Genomic DNA, 22,766 nt, shown 5'->3' with positions numbered 1-22,766 from the left:
GTTGCTCCCCATCCGCACAGAAATGATCAGAATATCAGAGGCTACCTATGGTTCCTTGCAGTTAGGTTGTTAGTGCTGCCTGTTATGATGTTGCTGACATAATTAGCTTGCTTGATAAAATAATATTCCTATCTTTGGACTTCCCGCTATTATGGTGTCATCTGCATTTGCTGTCTGATAAAATAGTAAATTCTCTATGGGCTGTCTGCTAGAAAGGTGTTTTGTCTATGTGCTACCTGCTCATATGGCGTCACCTTTTACAGACTGCCTGATAGTGTAGTCATTAAGCACTGCCTTGTAAGATGGTGTCAACTTTTATGCACTGCCTGGTAGGATAATGTTACCTAGGCACTGCTTGATAGGAAAGTGCCATCCCTATGCGCTACCTCATTATATGTGTCATCCATATGCACTACTTGTAATATGGTGCTGTCCCTATGCAGTGGCTGGTGGGATGATCATACTCCCTATGTGTTGTCTGCTAGGATGGTGTACCTTACTAGGATGGTGTACCTTACTAGGATGATGTTTTCTCAAAGTGCTGCCTGTTAGGATGGTATCATTCCTATTCCCTATTAGCTAGTATTGTTTTATTCACATGTGCTTCCTCATAAGATGATGTTACTCTTTATGTGCAGCCCATTTGAATAGTGTTATGACCAAATATTTGGGATGGAAAACTCCATACTGACATATCGGGACTAGAAGAATGGAATTTACGATATGAAGGTAAGTGAAATTCTCATTTTCTTCTGCGTCTCTTCCATGTCAGTACAGAAGGGATCTACCAAGCCATGCCCCTAAACAATAAGGGGTGGAGATAAATAACATACAATAAAACAAACAGATACTAAAAACAAAAAGGCCAAATAAGACCAGCAACACAGCCATGGGACTGGGAAGCTAAAATAACATATAGCTCCTGAAGATGAGACAAAAAAGCTACACTCTACAGTACAAATATGGCAAAAGATAAGAACCAAGCATCACAGAATAAAACCTGACCATTCCCTGCTACAAGGGTCCCCTCACAGACCAGAGGGATTTCCACACTATGGTTGTCAATACATCCAACCCCAGTTGGGGAGAATCCTCTGCCAACAAAAAGAAAACAGTCAAGATACAGCCACCCACTAGCGGCTGCAATAATAACTCAGGCACTAGCCAGCTCCCTAGTGTTACCACCCTAGCAACCACCAACAGACCAGTTATCCACACAATTATTTAGCAACAATTTGTATATACAGTGGTGTGAAAAACTATTTGCCCCCTTCCTGATTTCTTATTCTTTTGCATGTTTGTCACACAAAATGTTTCTGATCATCAAACACATTTAACTATTAGTCAAAGATAACACAAGTAAACACAAAATGCAGTTTTTAAATGAGGGTTTTTATTATTTAGGGAGAAAAAAATCCAAACCTACATGGCCCTGTGTGAAAAAGTAATTGCCCCCTGAACCTAATAACTGGTTGGGCCACCCTTAGCAGCAATAACTGCAATCAAGCGTTTGCGATAACTTGCAACGAGTCTTTTACAGCGCTCTGGAGGAATTTTGGCCCACTCATCTTTGCAGAATTGTTGTAATTCAGCTTTATTTGAGGGTTTTCTAGCATGAACCGCCTTTTTAAGGTCATGCCACAACATCTCAATAGGATTCAGGTCAGGACTTTGACTAGGCCACTCCAAAGTCTTCATTTTGTTTTTCTTCAGCCATTCAGAGGTAGATTTGCTGGTGTGTTTTGGGTCATTGTCCTGCTGCAGCACCCAAGATCGCTTCAGCTTGAGTTGACAAACAGATGGCCGGACATTCTCCTTCAGGATTTTTTGGTAGACAGTAGAATTCATGGTTCCATCTATCACAGCAAGTCTTCCAGGTCCTGAAGCAGCAAAACAACCCCAGACCATCACACTACCACCACCATATTTTACTGTTGGTATGATGTTCTTTTTCTGAAATGCTGTGTTACTTTTACGCCAGATGTAACGGGACACGCACCTTCCAAAAAGTTCAACTTATGTCTCGTCGGTCCACAAGATATTTTCCCAAAAGTCTTGGCAATCATTGAGATGTTTTTTAGCAAAATTGAGACGAGCCATAATGTTCTTTTTGCTTAAAAGTGGTTTGCGCCTTGGAAATCTGCCATGCAGGCCGTTTTTGCCCAGTCTCTTTCTTATGGTGGAGTCGTGAACACTGACCTTAATTGAGGCAAGTGAGGCCTGCAGTTCTTTAGATGTTGTCCTGGGGTCTTTTGTGGACTCTCGGATGAGTTGTCTCTGCGCTTCTGGGGTAATTTTGGTCGGCCGGCCACTCCTGGGAAGGTTCACCACTGTTCCATGTTCTTGCCATTTGTGGATAATGGCTCTCACTGTGGTTCGCTGGAGTCCCAAAGCTTTAGAAATGGCTTTATAACCTTTACCAGACTGATAGATCTCAATTACTTTTGTTCTCATTTGTTCCTGAATTTCTTTGGATCTTGGCATGATGTCTAGCTTTTGAGGTGCTTTTGGTCTACTTCTCTGTGTCAGGTAGCTCCTATTTAAGTGCTTTCTTGATTGAAACAGGTGTGGCAGTAATCAGGCCTGGGGGTGACTACAGAAATTGATATTGAAAATTGAAATTGATAAACCACAATTAAGTTATTTTTTAACAAGGGGGGCAATCACTTTTTCACACAGGGCCATGTAGATTTGGAGTTTTTTTTCTCCCTTAATAACGTAAACCTTCATTTAAAAACTGCATTTTGTGTTCAATTATGTTATCTTTGACTAATAGTTAACGGTTTTTGATGAGCAGAAACATTTAAGTGTGACAAACATGCAAAAGAAGAAGAAATCAGGAAGGGGGCAAATAGTTTTTCACACCACTGTATTTACTAATAGTGCTGGAGCTATGTACCCAATCCTCAGCACTAGTCTAGGCCCTAGAAATAAGACTTGGCACCCACAAGCATCTAGCCCCAAAGCACACTGGTAGCAGCTCACATTGGCAACCAGAGATCTTTAAAAAAAATCATTGAAGCACGGATCTGATGCAACAAGATGCACAAGAGAAAATGTCCCATAGTGAAAGGACACCAGCACTCAAGCCCCACTACAGCACAAGCAACCTAGGGACCCCAACCTGCTACAGCACATGCCGAGCTGGAAAACCAACTTGCTACTACACAAAACTACTGACTTCAAGAGGTACCAAACCAGCAAATCTCTGGTGCCAGGTTCAGGTACTGTACATACAACATTCTGATAATAGATCAGCTAACCAGTCTACAAATGGTTGTGTCAACCAGCAATCATGCATGTAACCACTGGTGCACAGCCAATGCACATGCTAGGTGTTGCACAACTTAGCCACCCTGAATAAAAATCACCAGTGCACAGCCAGATACCACACATGCCAACAACTAGTGGACAAACCAGACACCACATAAGCATCTACTGGTGGACATTCCAGCTGTCATCCATGCATGCAAAACAAGACAGTTAGCATACAAGCAATAACACATAAGCTAGCACTGTTCTTGCAATTCTTGACTCTAAAGACATCTTCTATACATGCCAACCACTGATGCAATATCGCAAAGGCCAGCGTCCATGCCTGTCATAAGCTCCAGCAAGTACCAGTATTTATACCTGCCACAAGAAACAGCAAATGCTAGCCGCCATGTCTGCCAAAGCAAGGTCAGCAGCCACATACCCTAAGGACCACAGCAAAAACCATCAGCCAAATGCGCCAAAAGTCACAGCAAAGACCAGCAACCACAGGTGCCAAGGGCCACAGCAAAAACTGGCAGCCACATGCACCAAGGGCTATAACAAAGACCAACAGACACGCAAGGCAAGGGCCATAGCAAAAGCTAGCCAAATTGAAGAACAAATGATAGCCAATGTTGGCTCCTAACATGCAAGCAGAAGTAAATGCCTGTAAATATACGAGATGAGGATAAGTGCCCAGCAGCCAACACAATTAGGAGTAGTTGAACTACAACTGTGATCATACCAGATAGGAATGGAAGCTTCAAAGAAACAACATTCTCTTATAGAAATAAACAACAGAAATAGGACAAACTACCTTTTACGAGCAGAATCAAAATAAGAAAGGAATAAGGTACAATACTGCTACAGCAGTGCAACCCCCAGCCAAACCTGGAAGTACCTGGTTTAATAATGAGCACCCATACTTGCTGTGTCTGCACAGAGGATTCAGGCTCACAATAGAAACCTTTAGATATCAAACAGCAATAGCAAAGAGCTCTAGAGAAGCACATGCACCTTACCAGATAGCAGTGAGTAGTCAGTAAGAACTCCTGCAAAAACCCTGACAGCTCTAAGCTGATGGATGTGATTAGCTGATTAATATGTAGACTTCCCAGTGCACTGAGCATTTTAAACATACAGCGGATACTGAAGACTCCTACTCACTGGATTCAGGCTTTGTTATCACTAGCCCATATCCATACCCATGGCCATTTGTCTGATATCAGTCTTCTAAGGTTCATAAAACCATAGGAGAAGGTTGCTAAATTAGTCACAGGCAGGAATGCCTGTATATCTTCCCAATAAGCACCAGTTTGAATATTGTGCATAGATGGGCATACAGCAGGGGGCTATTTTAGCATAGTTCTAGGACAATGGGTATGCCGACACCTGCATTTCTTCCCAATAGGTGACAATTTGAACATTGTGCATATTGGGGCATCAAGTAAATTCTTCTCCATTACTTAGGAATCATCCCTGTGTCCACACACAAGTAAAAAAAAATAAAATAATAAAGAAAAAGATGAAAAGAAAAATCAAAACTGTGTTTCACATTCTAGATTCACAAAAGGCGAAGAGGAAGATCCTTCCCTCTTGCTCAGTAGGACAAAAAAAAATAACAGTGGTCAAGAGGAAGTCAGGTGGTTTATAGGTAAGGATAAATTTTGATTGGCTTTGGTATAGGTCCTACATCCTGTTTGGGAGGAGCATACTACCCATCGATACTGGCATGGAAGGGACGCAGAAGAAAACCTCACAGCCTTCTGGCTGAATGCTATGAACTTTAAAGTGCGCCTTTAGTAAGACAAATTCCCCTATGCTAAATGGACCTGATAGTTGCTGCAGTTTGGAAATAAAACTGTTTAATGTTATTTATAAAAGTTAGATCAGACTAACATGGCATTATCAACCCAGGGTATCAGGTAAGTGAAAACAATGGGGGATATTTTCAGACTGAGAATGGGATTCCTTTTTGAATACTTGCACCTAGCATTTTTTTAATTTTCTCCAGAGCCAATCAATAGTTATATTATTAGATTTGGTTCAATGAAAGAGGAAGCCTTCATTAGTTTCATGTTGTGACAAGGTACAAGACTCCTATGATTTGCTCTGAAGAGCTTCAGTGGCCGTTGAGCAGATTCTAGAAGTTGCAGGAAGGATTGCTACTTCACCACCCAAAAGTAGACACATGCACATTCTGTATAGTAAATGACATATTATTCACACAAGATTGTGCAAGATTAGCAGTGATTTATGCAAGTGCAAATTAGCAACTGCTTCTGTCAACGCTGCAAAATTTGTGGTGAAAGTTTTGTCAATTTGTTTGCAAGTGGCATCACATCGGACATGTTAAGGAGCACAACATCAATTAACGGCATTAGCATTTAATTCACTAGGTAAGTCAGTGTGTGAGCAGAACACCTTATAGGGAACCCATGAAGTAACACCTGTTCTTGCCAGCTGTCAATTTAGCTGTCTGTTGCTCGTGTACTTTGAACTGCAAGCAACATGAGATCTGGCTAAACTACTGCCTTGGCAAAACCCCATATTTTGTATTACATGTGGTTGTTTATTCGGTCCTCTCGCAAATATAGAAAAAGTCAAGATTGCTTTCAAGAAAGAGTTTAAATTTGCAGAAAAGATACTTTATTTATAAAATTTCTATTTTTCTATTACAAAACCATAATACTTAATATGTATGTGGAGAACCAATTTATATATTATAGCATTGTGCAACAGAAACCATAAAGCTTCTCCCACTCTTCTTCAGTAATGTATCAAGTTTGGTAAAGAGGTACTCAAAAATGTTATTTTACAGACATGGAACGCACACACGCACCCAAGCACACACACATGCACACACACAGTAAAAAGGCAGTGCACATTATAATGTGCAATCAAATAAGATGCATTTTATAAGAAGGATAATGCAGCCTAGCCAGTTTAAATTTCAGTAGACGCAAAAACACAGGGGAACATGACTCCTGCTCAGATCTGAGCCGATTGCTTGAACACAAGTTAAAAAAAAAAAAAAAAAGACACGAATATCAGTAATTATTTGTGTTCCCCATACTTGAATCTGTTTCAAGAGATTTATATAATTAAAAAATGTACATTAGTGTTTCATTTGTATAAAAAAAACAAACAAAAAAAACCCAAAAAACAAACTATGCTTAGTGTAACAATAATTGCTTTAGCTATAATGGTGTTTCTATATTTTTAGATTACCTCAATCTTAAAATCACTCTTTACATAGAAAAAAAAATGTGTGTGTTTATATTTTATATATATATATATATATATATATATATATATATATATATATATATATATATATATATATATATATATATATATATATATATATATATATTTATTTAATGTTTTCCACCAAAGTCCCTTTATTAGAAATGGTGCCTTATCAGTGTATGTCCAAGATTATTTTGTGTTTAACTCATTTTCCAGTTCCATTAATTTTCTGGAAGCTTTCACTTTGTTAGACACATCCTGGCCCTGAGAGAAGAGCCGCTGGCGCTCCTTAAAGGTTAGGCTCTCTGGGGCTCCACCAGTGCTATAAGCTTCTCCATCTTGGCTGCAAGACAATAAAAATGAAAATGTAACATAGCAGTAGATTAATTGAGACAAGCTCTAAAGATGTCTATGAGAAATGTAGATTATGCAGGGGAACCAAAGGGGGTGGGGAAAGGTTTGGCTATACAGGGTTATATAAGGATGTCCTTAACTGCAATGAAGCAAACCCCTATTCAAAAATCTGTTTTTCATAACAGCAAATAGATTTGTTTATATTTACTGTAGTCTGATCAATTTCTAACTCAGAGGTAGGAGACAAAACACTTAGTATCCCCTCTCATCCATTCCGATGGCAAACGCATGGACCCACAGGACATGCAATTCTAGCTGCCTATGGCGTTTTCAGATGCAAAGATTCTGGTAAGGAACATACGACATGAGCAAGTCTTACTGCAAATTACTATACATATTTGTATCACTTCAGATCATGAGTTAGTTGCCAATAGAAGCTGGGGTGGAACTTGTGGTAGGGGGGAAGGAGGTGCATACCCAGAAGGACTGATTGGCTGTGGAGGGAGAGAACAGAAAGACACAGTAAAGCAAGTGTGACCAAGCAACAGTGGAAAGGGTGTGTCTGTGGAGCAATGGGGGTGGTAGACATTGTGGGGCATGCAAAGTGCTTAGCCAAGTATTGCCTTGTCAGCTACTACAACCTGATCTACATATGAGTATGTTACTTTAATATGAGTACACCAAATGCAGGATTTGGATACATCTCAGCACTTTTTAAAAGCATATGATTTAACTTGGTAATAAGCTGAAGGATTCCAAACTCTAAGACACATGTGGAATTTTGACTGCCTCGGCCATAAAAGCTATTGGCCGCCTCACCAACTGTAATGTTAATGAATAAAAAGCTCCCTGTCCAACCCCAGCAACCAGACAGGCCGCAAAAGAAATAAAATATAGACTAACTGCATATGTTCCTTTAATAGCATACACTAGAATATTTAAGATGAACTGGCCATGGAAGGTTTGCTTGGGCTCACAGCCACCGTTTTTGTGTTGCAGGCAGTTCTTGAATCCTACTTAAATAAATGTTAACAGAACTATATATATATATATATATATATTTTTTTATTTTTTTTTCCTTGAAAGTATGCATGTATGTGGGGTTTAAACAGACCACCGGTGTCACCACCTCCCCAAAAAATAAAAAAAACATTTATAGTGGATGCCTTACCTTTTTAGTCGCACATCCCTCGGATCTTTATAAACTTCATTACCAGGAACTGCTGCACCAGATGATCCAGAATAAGAATTTGGTCCTGACAACACAAACACGATTGGTTGAAATAGTAATTGAACTATTACCTTACTGGAAATACTTAAACATTTCACCTTTTAAAACGGAGTAAGTATTTTAGTAAGCATAAAATTGCAAGCTGAGTCAGTAATACCATGACAGAAGCAGAGGATAAAAAAAAAAAAAAAGCAGAAGCAAATTATTCATCCATCTCTGAATATTTTCATTATACATATCTAAATAAAAAATGAGGTTAAAGTGGCTAAATCTTCCTAGAGCATGAGCAGTGACAATGTTGATACCCAGGCAACATGTCTATGGTGTTATATGTATACAGATATGGGATCCCTTATCCGGAAACCCATTATATAGAAAGCTCAGAATTACGGAAAGCCCGTCTCCCATAGACTCATTTTAATCAAATAATTTAGAATTTTAAAACTGATTTCCTTTTTCTCTGTAGTAATAAAACAGTACCTTGTAATTGATCCCAAATAAGATATAACAAATAACAATCCTAGTGGGTTTAATTAATGTTTTATTGATTTTTTAGTAGACTTAAGGTATGGAAATCCAAATTACGGAAAGACCCCTTATGCGGAATACCCTTGGTCCCGAGCATTCTGGATAATGGGTCCTATACCTGTACCATTCTAGCAACGATACACGTTTCAATTTACTGAATAACAAAGGGGACATATTTATCAATATTTATGAAATGACAAAGCTCACTGTTTTTTGGTTGCTATAGCCACAATTTGTAGCAAAACCACAAAGGTTTGCACCTGGTGAAATAATTAAAGTATAAAGCAGCCAGAAGGGCTAAATTAAAAGGCAGAGGAAAATCCTCATGAAATGAATGCAGTAGTTAACAAAAAAAAAAAAAAAAATTTGCTTGTTAGGACATAGAATGGTCCATCTATCTATCTAGGCCATGTATTACCTTTGGTAGCTACTGCAGTCCTTTCATGAGGATTCTCACACTATAAGCCTCTAACAAAATCAAAAGTATAATGAATATAGTGAATGGACAAATGGAACATGGCAGCTTAAGGGAAAAAATCCCTTTTGTAAACCTGTTGTTCCTAGACCTTTTCAGTTCAAGCCCCCACTGGAGGTCCAACCCTTTAGCTCATACACAGATTACAGATATGACATATATGACAATATTACTGTCAGTCACAAATAGTTTCTCCCCTAAATCTCACCCTAATTTACCATCAAGCTGGGCTTTCAAGTGTATTTTGGGTGGAAGAGAGTCAGCCCCACAGTTAAGAAACCAATGCTGTAGACAAAAGACCTTTAATTAAAAATGTTGAAATAAACCATACAATTACTTATGTTTGTAACCATATATTTTATGGCCACTAGCAGATGTGCATCCAGTTGTCACGTGGCTCTCCAGACAAAAATATCAAAATATGCGGGGTTGGACTGGGCCAGCAGGATAATGGGAAAAAAACCCAGTGGGCCCTGCAGCCCCTGCCCGCTCCTCCCACCAGGAACTGTGTGCACCGTAGCTTCCACCCTGACTGCGGAGGGGGGTGCATAATGGAAGCCAGTTTTGACCACTCCCCTTTTTATACCACACCCACTTGAAACCACACCCGTGTTATCACATGACCATACCCATAATAATGGTGGTAGTACAGCAAAAACCTTCCATACTCTGCCTTCCCTACCCTGCCTGTGTGCCATACTCTGCCTGCCCTATGCTGCCTGTGTGCCATACTCTGCCTGCCCTATGCAGCCTGTGTGTGCCATACTCTGCCTGCCCTACCCTGCCTGTGTGTGCCATACTCTGCCTGCCCTACCCTGCCTGTGTGTGCCATACTCTGCCTGCCCTACCCTGCCTGTGTGTGCCATACTCTGCCTGCCCTACCCTGCCTGTGTGTGCCATACTCTGCCTGCCCTATGCTGCCTGTGTGTTCCATACTCTGCCTGCCCTATGCTGCCTGTGTGTATGGCACACACAGACAGAATACAGTGACACAATCCTGGCACTGCTCCTACAGTCTGCACAATAACTATATATTAAAAACCTTTTTAATTGCAGTACCACCTCAGTATATGTTCTTTTTGTAGTGTGCAGGGTTTATTTGTGGGTTCCTACTGCTCCTACAGAGATATGAACAGGTGAACAATGTGGGTGATTACAGTCTGAGCCTGAGGTGTGAACAATGCAGGGATTAAAAGGTGTGAACAGTACAGTGGATTATATTTTTAAACAATACAGGGGTTTACAGCCTGAATCTGAGGTGTGAGCAATGCAGGGGGCCAGTTAAAGGGTGGTCGCAGTCTGCCAGTTGGACAGCACTGTTCTATAGTGTTCATTTGGAGCGCTAATTCAGGGGCCTCATGCAAAGAAAATCATTGGCAAATCAGAAGACACTGACCCTGGCAACCAAAGCACACACTGACTGTAAGGCTTTATTTTTAATTTATTCTAGTTTTATCCCAGCAGCTAGACTGACAGTCACTATGGCTTACTAAAATTAGTTTAAATTTAGCCCTTCAAGTACTTGGGTATTCAAATGAATATAAATCTCTAAGAGGGCTTGCTTTTAACTGCCAGTTCACCTAAAGTAAACTAGCTGCCAAAATTGTTATACATGTTTCTTCAGTCATGTAATAGTAGCCAGGTCAAAACCTAAGGCCTATGGCACACAAAGTTTCGCTGCTAATGTCCCTTCATTTGTAAGAGAAACATTTCATACACTCCTGGCCTGTCTGTCAGTTAGATAAATGAAAAATCAGCCTTCAGTGACAAGAAGGTTTTTAGGCCAAAAATGCATAAATGTGTATCTTCAGAGGCTAAATCATTTTGTCAATAAGTAGTAACCCTTTCCCATTAATCTAAATGAGAGAGGGCAGGTAGGTACTTAACAAGAAAAAAAGACATTGGTAACCATTACCATGACTTGATCTTATTGGTCATTATTATTCTGGTATGAATGGTTATTTTCAGTCACATATGAATAATTAAAACACATGCAAAAATTGTACAGCCTAAATGAATATGTGAATAAGCGAAGCATGAAAGCCAAAACCAACAGTACTTTAATTTGTTTCATTAAGAAATACATCTAAGTGTCTTACTGGAATTAAAAAAGAAAAAAGAAATATAGAAAAGGAAGATTTCACCCGAATTGCTGATTATTGTAGATTTTCATTGGGATTACAAGATTTATGGAAGGAATATAACCGCAAAAAGTGGGGAAAAAAAGATTATATTCTATAGACTGTTTATTTGTGGACTGGCGCCCATCTACACACAGAATGGAACTGTACCTTTGGAGCTGCTGTAATGGAGGAAACTTGGTTTATTTGCTATAGGTGGACCCGTTTTGGAAGCAGTACTGTTGGCATTGGCTGAAGGGGGCTGAAATGAGCCGGAAAGAAAGATGCCATCGGATACAGGACGAGGCAGCCGTGCAGCAGGCAGCTGTGGTTTATGAGCAGCTGGAGGGAGGTCACCATAAGATTTTCTCATGCTGGAGTACTTATCCTGACCTGATAGGTTTGTGTCTTCCTCATCATCAGTGTATGTAACAAACTTGGCAGTGTAAACTGTGTCAGGGGAGAGGGCTTGTGTTTTGAGGTAAGAGGTGTTACGCTGAGGAGGGGGAGGCGGAGGATTAGGTGGGAGGGTTGGGGAGGAAAGCTCATATTCCCGTGGGAGTGGAGGTCTGTACAGACCAGGCTCTTCAGGGTCTAACAATCGCCGCTCTGCTTCTTCATGAATTCTGCGCCTCTCAGCTTCCAAGCGGTTGTAGTACTCTTCTTCCTGTCTCCTCTGCCAACCAAAATGAAAAGTTATCCTTTAGAAAGTTAAAAGTCACAGGGAATATACAATTGCAAAAGTATGGCTTGAGTATTCATAAGAGCATTTGTTAGTTTTTGCCTGGAAGCTGTTTATTGTTCAGTAAATTATATTAGTATTGGAAAAACAAATGATTATTAAACTGTCACTTTTCTCCTTGCATCTTTCTTGGTACACAGGAAATTTCTACTTTTTCCCAGATGGCCATACATGGCACAGAAAACCTGACAACCCGGCCCCAACAGACCCTGCCAAACAAGTCCATCTTTCCATGTATGCCCAGCTTTATTTAAAGCTCTGACATTACTCTGCTCTCTTATCACAACTTAGCAGCCTAGTTACTGTCTTCATACAAAAAGTTCAGGAAAGGAGGAAAAAAAAACTACATTTTATTATAATATCCCTTTTACCACTTCTTATTAAATGGTTTCTGCAGTCTCTCACAATTACTTGAGAGGGGAAGAATTATTTTGTATTAATTACGCAGTGAAGGTTTTTGCTCTGAGAGGTATGTCAGAGGAGTTCTAACTTTAGCTATTAAATATCATCAAAACTGTGTCTCTTCTAACCATGCTTTTATTAGTTAAATCAAATATTAGCAGTATGTTTACAAAGACATTCCATTAGGGACAGGATTTCTCTTTAGACAAACGGACAGGAGATTAAAAGGGATGTTTGCCTTTTAAAAAGTTGATATAAAGTAAACACAAAAGCCCTTGTAGTATGTGCTGGATTGAATAGGGCCTGCTTCTTACAAAAACTGCAACAGATACTTTATAAGAAGTATCTGTACACTGAAAAATCATATCATATCCAAAAATCAACCCATAAAGGGTCTTCATCAGGGGAGAAAATTAAAAAAAGTGGCAGAAAGATCATACTCACTCTAGAATATATACCCTTGCATTTTTACCCAGACATAATAAAATAATGCCCTTTTACATCTAACACGACAAAAGCGTGGACGTTTAAGATACACGTCTTTCCATTCATGTATGCGTGTCCTCGGATTGGGAGTTAGTACGAGCCAGATGGTGGATTTTTTTAATTTACTTAAAATTGCAGTTTTCCATATAAGATTATAAAATGGCACATATACTAGAAAAGAATATCTTAACATGAAAAGGTTTTATATGTATAGTGTTATACGTATTTTTAAAGAGACCTATAACGTTCAGTGGTATAGTTTCTCTTTAATCATCCAAAAGAGCTTCAAAACTACTTTGGGAGGTTTGCTGCAAAGTGGTTCTCTGCCAGCTGAACTGTTAGGGCCCAAATTAAGCGTAAAAAACTGTCTCAGCTTAATAATTTAAATAAAATTTGTATTTTAGCATCTCTTCAGTTTGGAGTTCAAATAAGAAACTGCTATTTGAATAGGAGACAAACCTGAATAGAAAAATAAATGATAAAAAGTAACAACAGGCAAATAATAATAGAAAAATAGGTTAAGAAAGAGATTCTAGTCTTATCTCACTGAAAGGTCCTGAATCAGTATAATTAAACCACAATTGTTTCAGTGAAATAAAAACAACATTTATTGGCTCAAAATTAAACAAACAAATTCACAAAAAAAACATACTATACCAAACAATGGATAGGTGCATCCCAGTGCCTCACAGTACCCACTCTCCTAACACGTTTCGCACCATTGGGTGCTTCATCAGAGGAGGTAACGCGTTCGCACTATTGGGTGCTCCACCCTCTGATGAAGCACCCAATGGTGCGAAATGCATTAGGAGAGTGGGTACTGTGAGGCACTGGGATGCTCCTATCCATTGTTTGGTATAGTATTTTTTTGTGAATTTGTTTGTTTAATTTTGAGCCAATAAATGTTGTTTTTTAATTTCACTGAAACAATTGTGGTTTAAAAAGTAACAACAACAGTAAAACTGTAGCCTCACAGAACAACAGTTTTTGGCTGCTAGGATAGATCCCATAACTGTAATTTCTTTTTTTTTTTAAACTATTTTCTCCATCTGTAATAGAACTGTATCTTGTACTTGATCCTATCTAAGCTGCATGTTAGTGGCAAAACAACCCAGGATATATTTCATGTTTTTAATTTTTTTAGCAGACTTATGGTATGGTGATCCAAATAACGTAAAAAACATTGTGTTCCGTACAACCCATTTCTGCATTAAACATGCAATGCAAATAGTTTTGCTACAATGCTTAACATTACATGGAGGCAAAAAAATGAATGCAGGGCTTTTACAACCTGTTTGAGCTCTGCATGATCATCATAATTACCTTCATTCATGAAGGCCAAAAAAAAACTTTCCTGTTGGTTTAATCAAATACCCTGTCCTACAACTGTACTTTACATTCTTCTGTACTTTAAAATTCTAAATGATTAAAGAAAAAAATATTCAGCCCCAACCTTTTCTTCAGCCTCTCTCCTTGCCCGCTCCTCCTCTTGATGACGATGCTCTTCTTCCTGCCTAAGGCGATCTTCTGCCTCCCGTTTGCGCGCCTCTTCCAAATGTTGTTGCCGTCTCCGTTCTTCATCCTGTAACTAACAGATATCTGCCTTTAGAAAATGATGGAAATATTTGCTTTGAGGTTAAGTGTACAGTACACTAATATCGTTTAAAATATTTTCAAACATTTAACACACATACTACGTATATTTATATTTTCATACACATGTAATCCTTTCATAGTGCAGGCACATTTTGTTGCTGCAAATGCCTTTTGAGAGCAATTCATTCTGTGCCTCCCCTTCCCCCTAAATGTTCCATTTAACTTATGATACTCTTTATGTGTGAGATAAAGAGATATGATAAGACCAGTTAATATAGTCTTTTACCAGAAAGCATAGGAAAATACCATCACCACTGTGAAATTATTCCTTCACATTGTCTAAATAACGTGCAAGACTGTCATCTACTGATTTCTTCCCTCCTTGTGAAAGCATATTGTTACTTGTAGTTAAAAAGAAGCATTGTCTGCACCTCCTTTTAGAAGTTTTGCATCTATATACTTTAAGAAAACAATGTGTGAAAGTTTTTCCACAGCCAGGAATAAAAAAGGGGAAGACTTTATTTTACTAACATAGCCATTTTAGGAAGTACGCTGTGTTACTATAACTATATAATACTGTGTACTCATTTAATTGTGTGGGTTAAGCAAAGCAAACTGGAAAGACAGTCATTCTTACTACTGTAAGCACTGTACAGTAGGCACTGACAAAAGTAATATGCAACTTGTAAAGATCTACAACAGTCAGTTTATGGAAAACAAATAAAATATATAGTACCTAAAATGAGAAATACGGGTATGGGATCTGTTATCTGGAAACCCATTACCAGAAAACTCTGAATTATGGATAAGCAGTATTCCATAGACTCCATTTTAATCAAATAATTAAAAGTCTTTAAAAATTATTTCCTTTTTTCTGAAATAATTTAACATGACTTTGTACTTGATCCCAATTAAGACAGAATTAATTATTACTGGAGGCTAAACTATCCTACTGGGTTTATTTATTATTATTATGTTTAAAATATTTTAATTAGATTTAAAGTATGGAGATTCAAATTCCGAACAGATCACTTATCCAAAAAACACCAGGTCCAATACCTGTATACATAATTTAAGTGGAAACATGACTGCTCTGGGTCTCACTAACACAATAATAACCAGGAAACAGAGGCGTTAAACTTCACAATTTGGAAACTCTGCTGCATAGTGATGTGAATACATTTTCCTGCCCCTCTGCCTGTAAGTTGCTATATTAGTGGTTTAACCAGGGCAATTCTTGAACAAACATAGTTGAGAATAGATTACCGTAAGTAAAATATGATTTAAGCATATTTTTAAGTATCCCAAATAAGATGAAAGCGCCCCACACACTTGCATGTAATTCACCTGCAATCACTTATCAGGCGATCCTTGCCTTTAAAAGTGGCTGTATCAATCAATATTTATATATAATTTGTAGTTATAGTATATATATATACACCTTTTCGATTTTACAGTGGTGCAGAATATGCTGGAATTTTATAAATACCTGTTAAAAAATAATAAAATTGGCCACGTTTACTGACAGGGGTTTGCAGGCAATCAAACCGCAAATCAAAGCAAGCAGTTGCAGGTACTTTGACACTATGTTCTTGGCCACTTAAAAAAGCAGCCTGAAATTGCCCAATGTGCAATTGCTCTTTATAAGAAATGAGACTTGGAAACGGCGCATTTTTTAAAATAGAATATTATAATATTACCTAGCCTTTTCTTTATTAGTAGGCTTTAAACAAAATGAGTATGTTTAGTGTAGCATTGGTATGGTTTAGCTGTTCATTAATCTACAAACTGATATATGTTTACACAACCATGAATGTACAGATGTCATAACATCTTCAAATCACTGAAAGAAATTTAAAACTCTGTTTATGAAGACTTAAATTTAGAACAAAACCTAAACAGCACAGGCATTGACACTAAGGAAACCTGGATTTACAGATAACTACCACCAGGTTTCCAAGTTCCACTAGCAGAGAGTGCCAAAAGCAGGTTGCGACAAGTGAATTGGGTGCATAACACTGCACACATTGACTCACAGAAAGTGATGTAATTTCCAATTCATAGCCACAACTTGCAATTTATAAAAACCTGCAATCTAATGTACATCTATTGGTGCATCATCCACATATGTGGTGGATGCAACTTATCTCTTGGTCCCAAGGGTGCTGAAATTATGGGGAAAAACATGGCAAATTTGCTCCCACAAAGCTAACTAAGCATCACGCGCTGCACTCATAAATATGCCTTAGGCCAGGGATCCCCCAACCTTTTATTTTACCTGTGAGCCACACTGAAATGTAAAAAGAGTTGTGGAGCAACTGTGTGTACTGATAGCCTTCAGGAGGCTCTGTGTGACAATGCACCTGTTTTTTTATGGAACCAAAACTTGCCTCCTAGTCAGAAATTCAAAAATGAACTCCTGCTTTGAGGCCACTGGAAGCAACAGCCAAGGGGTTGGGGAGCAACATGTTGCTCCTGAACCACAGATTGGGGACCACTGGCTTAGGATCTACGTAGATGTAAGAATACCATTATCCAGTGAAGAAAAAACTCTTCAGAACATGTATTGCTTTATAAATCTCCAACTAGACTGCACTATTGGCATGGTGTGTGCACTACACAAAGTCAAGATTCTGGGCTTTAAGCAGACTCAAACACACCCCTATAGGCTTCAGTAGCTTTAATATACAACAATTCATGCTCAGTCAGCAACCAGCTGCAGCAAAGACGTAGGTTCTTCCAGTGTCTGCATGGGTTTCCTCCAGGAACTCTGGTTTCACCCAACACCCCAAAAACATATAGGCAGGTTAATTGCCTCCTGATTAAACTGAGCATAATGTGAATGTGACAGGAATGAGCTAATGAAGGATGGGTGAGAATAGACTAGGAGCTGGTCGAATTATGAGACTCTCAAATAGCATATTTTCTGTAATTGCTCATCTGCTTCCCAAAATGTCTACACCATAGGTAACTCTACTGCCCACCACTTGTTCTAGCCTTGAACAAGAACCCCTTAAAAGATGACATGGGAAGAAATATAAAAAGAATTACAGATATGGGACCTATTATCCAGAATGCTCGGGCCCTGGGGTTTACAAGTTATGGGGTCTTTCTGTCATTTGGATTACCATACCTTAAGTCTGCTAAAACATAATATAAACATTAAATAAACCCAATAGGACTGTTGTGCCTGCAGTAAGGATTAATGATATCTTAGTTGGGATCAAGTATAAGATATTGTTTTATTATTACACAGAAAAAAGCAAATAATTGTTAAATATTAGAATTATTTGCTTAAAATTGAGTCTATGGGAGATGGCCTTCCAGTAATTTGGAGCTTTCTGGATAATGGGTTTCCAGATAAGAGATCAAATACCTGTATATACTTCCTTCTTAGTATCCACATTACACAAAACATATAAGCTGTGGTGGAAGCGTCAGGCTGCCAACCGTGGATTGCACACCCTGTACTGTTATACCACGGAGTTCTACACATTTTGCAGCTTGAACAGTTAATGATATGCATACAAACTAAGACAGCAGATAATGAGAGACTTCGTTTACTTACATTTATGATGGAGACACTGCTAAATTGAAATACACAGTGGAAAATAATTAGTGGATTTTTTGGTTACATGATGTAACAACAGACAAGATGCAATGTGAAAAACTACTGCATTTTAGTGCACCTTCACAAGTTTGAAATAGTCTAGTCAACTTATATACTATAGTTTCATCTTATATAACTATGTTAGCACTACTAAAATGCCTTCAATTCCTATGAATAAAATAGCATGGGACAATGTACACAATTAAGGTGGCCATACGCGGCAAGATTGTAGCTGCCGATATAGGTCCCTTGGACCGATTTGGCAGCTTATCGGCCCGTGTAGGGGCAGGAACGAGGGGCATGCCCCAGGGCCAAACGATCGAATTAGCCTACATTTTCCCGATATCGCCCACCCGTAGGTGGGGATATTAGGAGAAGATCTGCTCGCTTGGCTACCTCGCCAAGCGAGCGGATCTCAACATGTATGGCCACCTTTACTGTGTTTATTAGAACATTTATCAGGGATTTTTAGTTTTCAATTTATCAAAGGGTAAAAACAGGACAAACTATTTTCATCCAATATGTAAATATGCTCCTAAAAATACTGGGCAGTTCCTCTCTGTTGAACTGCAATGAACAGTATTTTTTTGCAGCAAAAATCGATTGTCCAAAAGCCAACTGCCATTCTACTGGAATGTGGTAGCCTATACAACCACAAAACTACTAGAGTTTTGTTTTTTTTTTTTTTTTTTTTAACAGCTAGTGTGACTAAAAATTATCATAATTATTAACACATATTTATAAAAGTGCCACCATATTTTGGAGTGTTTTACAATAAATAGGTGTTCATACTGATTACATAGAAAAAAAACAAAAGCCTGATACAAGAGGTAAAGCGGACCCTACCTAAAAGAGCTTACAACCCATAGCAGTAGAAAGTTTTTATTGGCATCATATAATATGCAGAATCTTTCTCAGAAGCTTGTGTTGCATTATTTTGTATTCTGACCAGTGAAAGCAAATGTTCAAAATAACTTTTCAAAATGGTTGTATTGATTTTTTTCTATTACAAAAATAATTTTTAGCTTTAATCATAGTTTTATTAAAGTAGGATTTTATTATACTTTGGTCATAACAAAAACTGGAATGAATTATTTTCTTTTAAAGCCCTTACACATGGATGTTTTCTTGTGCATTCTTTTAACACTGAGCTGACTGATTCCATTTTATCCTGCCTGATTGTACCCATGAGCCCTTTGACATGCATTTCCAGGGGCCATTCAGAACTCAGTGATACCCTTATTAGGGCCGAATTCTTGCCACTCCTGGTAACCTGTGGGAAGCTGTCAGAAGATTTGTTTACAAATTGACATGCTTAAACTCAATACCAATACCTAAAACGATTCATCAGAATTTGTTACACAAAGCAGTTGAATACCACTCTGTTCTGTGAAAAGACAATGTGTGTCACATGCAGAAAGAAAGGTTTGGACAATTACATTTCCTCCTGGAACAATTCATTAAATGTGAAATAATGTGCTACTGAGGGGTAATAAGCTATTGATGTAATCCACTATGGGACCAGGTCCAAACTACCAGTACTTTGAGGGTTCCTCTGTAAATGTAGGCACTTGCTCATAATTTCTCAAACCAGGCAGAAGGATGGCACTGTCACTTACCATAAATTGCATAAGCACCTTCCTGAACACTGCAAATGTGCAGTAGATTTAAAGGTGAACTTTTCCTCTAATGCAAAACACATATTTTTGCTTCTGATTACGCTTCTGAGACGCCGACAAGCCCTAATATTGTGTTTTTTGTTGTTTTTATACTCATACGCGGCACCACGATTTCCCCGAAATCAAGGAAGTTTCCTCTCAAGGCAACTTTCGAGATTTCGGGGAAATCGTGGCGCTGCGTTGCGTATGCCATCCCACCGGCGATTTACACACTTGCCGGTGGGATGGTATTTCAGGGAGATTAGTCGCCCTCAACAAGGGAGATTTGTTGTGGGGGACTAGTCTCCCCATCTGCCACAGCCCTTAGGCTGAGCCCTCAATGCCAATGCATCAACCCCCAAACCAAGGTAAAAAGGACCACAGTATAAAACACACTGCCCTAATTATTTCAATTCATAATTCAAAATAACCAATTGTAATTCATTTCTACAAACATTCTTGCAACAAGGTGCAGGGACATGAAGGACTGAGCTTTCACCTCAAGGCAAAATATGGGTAATTGGGCTAGAATAGGAAGCTTTATAGTGTATAGGGGAAAGCAAAGTCTCAATGTAATGCCACTTTCAAAAGTATAGACCAGTTCCTACTACAGCTAGCTAAGCCAAAGATGGTCTATGAAGACTCCAACCACCAATATTTATTATATCATTGCCAAGTCAAGCACATGGCAAAAGCATCATTAGAGAAGCTTATTCTTGACAATTAAATCTTAAAAACACTTGCAAATATGTCAGATAAAAACTCTACGTAATTCAGGGCCATTGCTAGTTATGCAGATATATAATGGACACCCAGTGAGTGACTGACAAATAACTTTTTTTTTTTTTTTTAAATCTTAACAGCAAATTGTTTATTGGCAAAACATAAGTCATTTAAATGGAAGAGATCTAGTTAAGTGCATAACAGGAAACTGACACAAGTCTGCATGGAAAGAACAGAAAAAAGGAGGAAAGGATGAAAGACATTTAAATACTACTGATACTACTTCCAGGCAAAGCATGCTTCAAGAAACGTGAGATTTCCCCCAGAAGGACACACTATAGCAACAATGCAAATACAACACATTTACTACAGAGAAACTACAGAGAGGAAGGAGGAATAAAAGACTGTTAAGAAGAAAGAAATACAGAACATACCAAATCTAGAATAGAGATTGCTGGCATAGCGGTCTGCTGCAGTTAGCAAAGAGGAAAGGAAGGGGGGAAAAAAGATGCTAAGTAAAAAGTAATTTTTTCATTCCGTCATGCCATAAGCACCTAAAAAATAAAGAGCTGAATGCATATGGAAAGTTATCAAAAGATAAACAAAGAGATAAAAAAGTTATTGGAAGGTATCATGCTTATTCCAGCAGGCAGATGGTTTATAGTATATGTTAATTAAAAGGGACCTGTCACCGAGCTGTCAATCATACATTGTCTGCCCTGCCTCAGGCATAATCGGAGGACAGGCAACTAATGTCACTTTCCATCCTGCACTCTCTTAATAACAGAGCCCACAAAATGGCACCTGCCTGTTTTCTGTGTTTGTAAACACCAAGACTGAAGGAAACAAGATTTATAAACTTTATATAAAGTTAAATTTATGTTGCCAGACTAGCACAATAGAAAAGAATTTGGAATTATTTCTTAGAGTGACAGGTCCCCTTTAAAATGCTCTAAATGACTAAAAGTTATAACTCCCTTTAGCACATTATGTGAGATAAACTCTATTAAATTTTTTTTTGCAAAATAAAATATTTATTGTGCCAGCCTGTCATGTTTACATTCTATTAATTTTAAAATTAACTGCATGTTGAAATTTGCATGACACCGTATTTATAACTAAAACTGATAAAGGGGAACTTTGATTGACTGTGCTTTTTATGTACTGTTTCAACCACATATTCGCATACATCCATTAGGTTTTTGTATTCCCTACCCATATCTCCATTCCAATGGAAAGAGCAAGATGTTAATCTACATGTATGTTCTTATAACTTGATTTCATTAGCTTCAACAGATGTGTTTAGAAAACACAGAGAAAGGTTAATTGGCTCCTGATCACTGACCACTGCAGGTGTTAGGGACATCAGACTCCACAGGGGCAGGGACTGATATAATCTCAGTGCTGTGAAATATGCCGTACATAACATATAACATGACTCAGCGTGCATCATCAGTAGTGCATAACACGCCACTGTTTTTAGCAAAAGATTCCTCACCACTTCCCACATCCACTTGGAGTGTCACAAAATCTTTTAAGAAGCCAGCAGACAGCTAGGGCTAGGAACAAAGGGTGAAAAAATACAGGTTGATTAAGTACAACTCAGCAGGAATATGTTAATAAATAGCTGGCCTTTTACATTTTCTTTCTTTCTATCCCTCCCCTTGCAAACAGACTGTTCTCATAGCAGCCAGATCAAAAGGGAAGAGAAGATTAGAAAAAAAAATTAAATGCAAACAAGAAAAGAAAACCATACTTTAATTGTGCCTAAAACAGCATATATAAATAAGGGTTAATCATCATTGTCATACTATTTACAATAAAAGTTTAAGAAGGCTGAGCTTTCCCTAATGCATCAAGTTGAATCTTACAGTTCCATGAAATAATATTTATCTCATGTATAAACTGCAAAACAACAAATTTAATTCAGTTTAAGTCTCTGTATGGAGTAAAATTAGGCCCACAATATAAAAGTGAAGTGAATCTGCCTGGGTGCAGGTACACGCAGCCATTATCCACCAACAAACACCAAGGGGCACATTTACTAACCCACGAACGGGCCGAATGCGTCCGATTGCGTTTTTTTCGTAATGATCGGTAATTTGCGATTTTTTCGGAAAAATGTCGCAACTTTTTCGTTACTAATACGATTTGTGCGAAAAAACGCGAGTTTTTCGTAGCCATTCCGAAAGTTGCGCAAAATCTGGCGATTTTTCGTAGCGTTAAAACTTGCGCAAAAAGTTGCGATTTTTTCGTAGCGTTAAAACTTGCGCGAAACGTCACACCTTTTAAGTTTTAACGCTACGAAAAAGGCGCAACTTTTCGCGCAAGTTT

The 22,766-nt window shown here is 38.4% G+C and overlaps 1 protein-coding gene across 12 annotated transcripts in view; it reads right to left on the bottom strand.

Moving 5' to 3' along the window:
- Positions 1-5,886: 5,886 nt before the first annotated feature.
- afdn (afadin, adherens junction formation factor) overlaps positions 5,887-22,766 on the bottom strand; it is a 102,299-nt gene continuing 85,419 nt past the window's right edge. For 3 of the 12 annotated variants that reach the window (XM_031902293.1, XM_031902292.1, XM_031902294.1), the window contains 5 exons: positions 20,867-20,902; positions 14,299-14,433; positions 11,387-11,891; positions 8,033-8,117; positions 5,887-6,850 (listed from right to left, as the gene is read on the bottom strand). In XM_031902293.1, coding sequence (XP_031758153.1) covers positions 6,697-6,850; positions 8,033-8,117; positions 11,387-11,891; positions 14,299-14,433; positions 20,867-20,902 — 915 coding nt within the window. In that variant the 3' untranslated portion in view covers positions 5,887-6,696. The remainder of the gene's footprint in view (positions 6,851-8,032; positions 8,118-11,386; positions 11,892-14,298; positions 14,434-20,866; positions 20,903-22,766) is intronic. The other 9 variants (XM_031902299.1, XM_031902302.1, XM_031902303.1 and 6 more) reach the window with 5 other exon arrangements.

Source organism: Xenopus tropicalis, chromosome 5 (assembly GCF_000004195.4).
Source record: "Xenopus tropicalis strain Nigerian chromosome 5, UCB_Xtro_10.0, whole genome shotgun sequence".
NCBI lineage: Eukaryota > Metazoa > Chordata > Amphibia > Anura > Pipidae > Xenopus > Xenopus tropicalis.
Note: the sequence above shows the minus strand (reverse complement) of the source record. Positions and strands in the feature narration are given on the sequence as shown.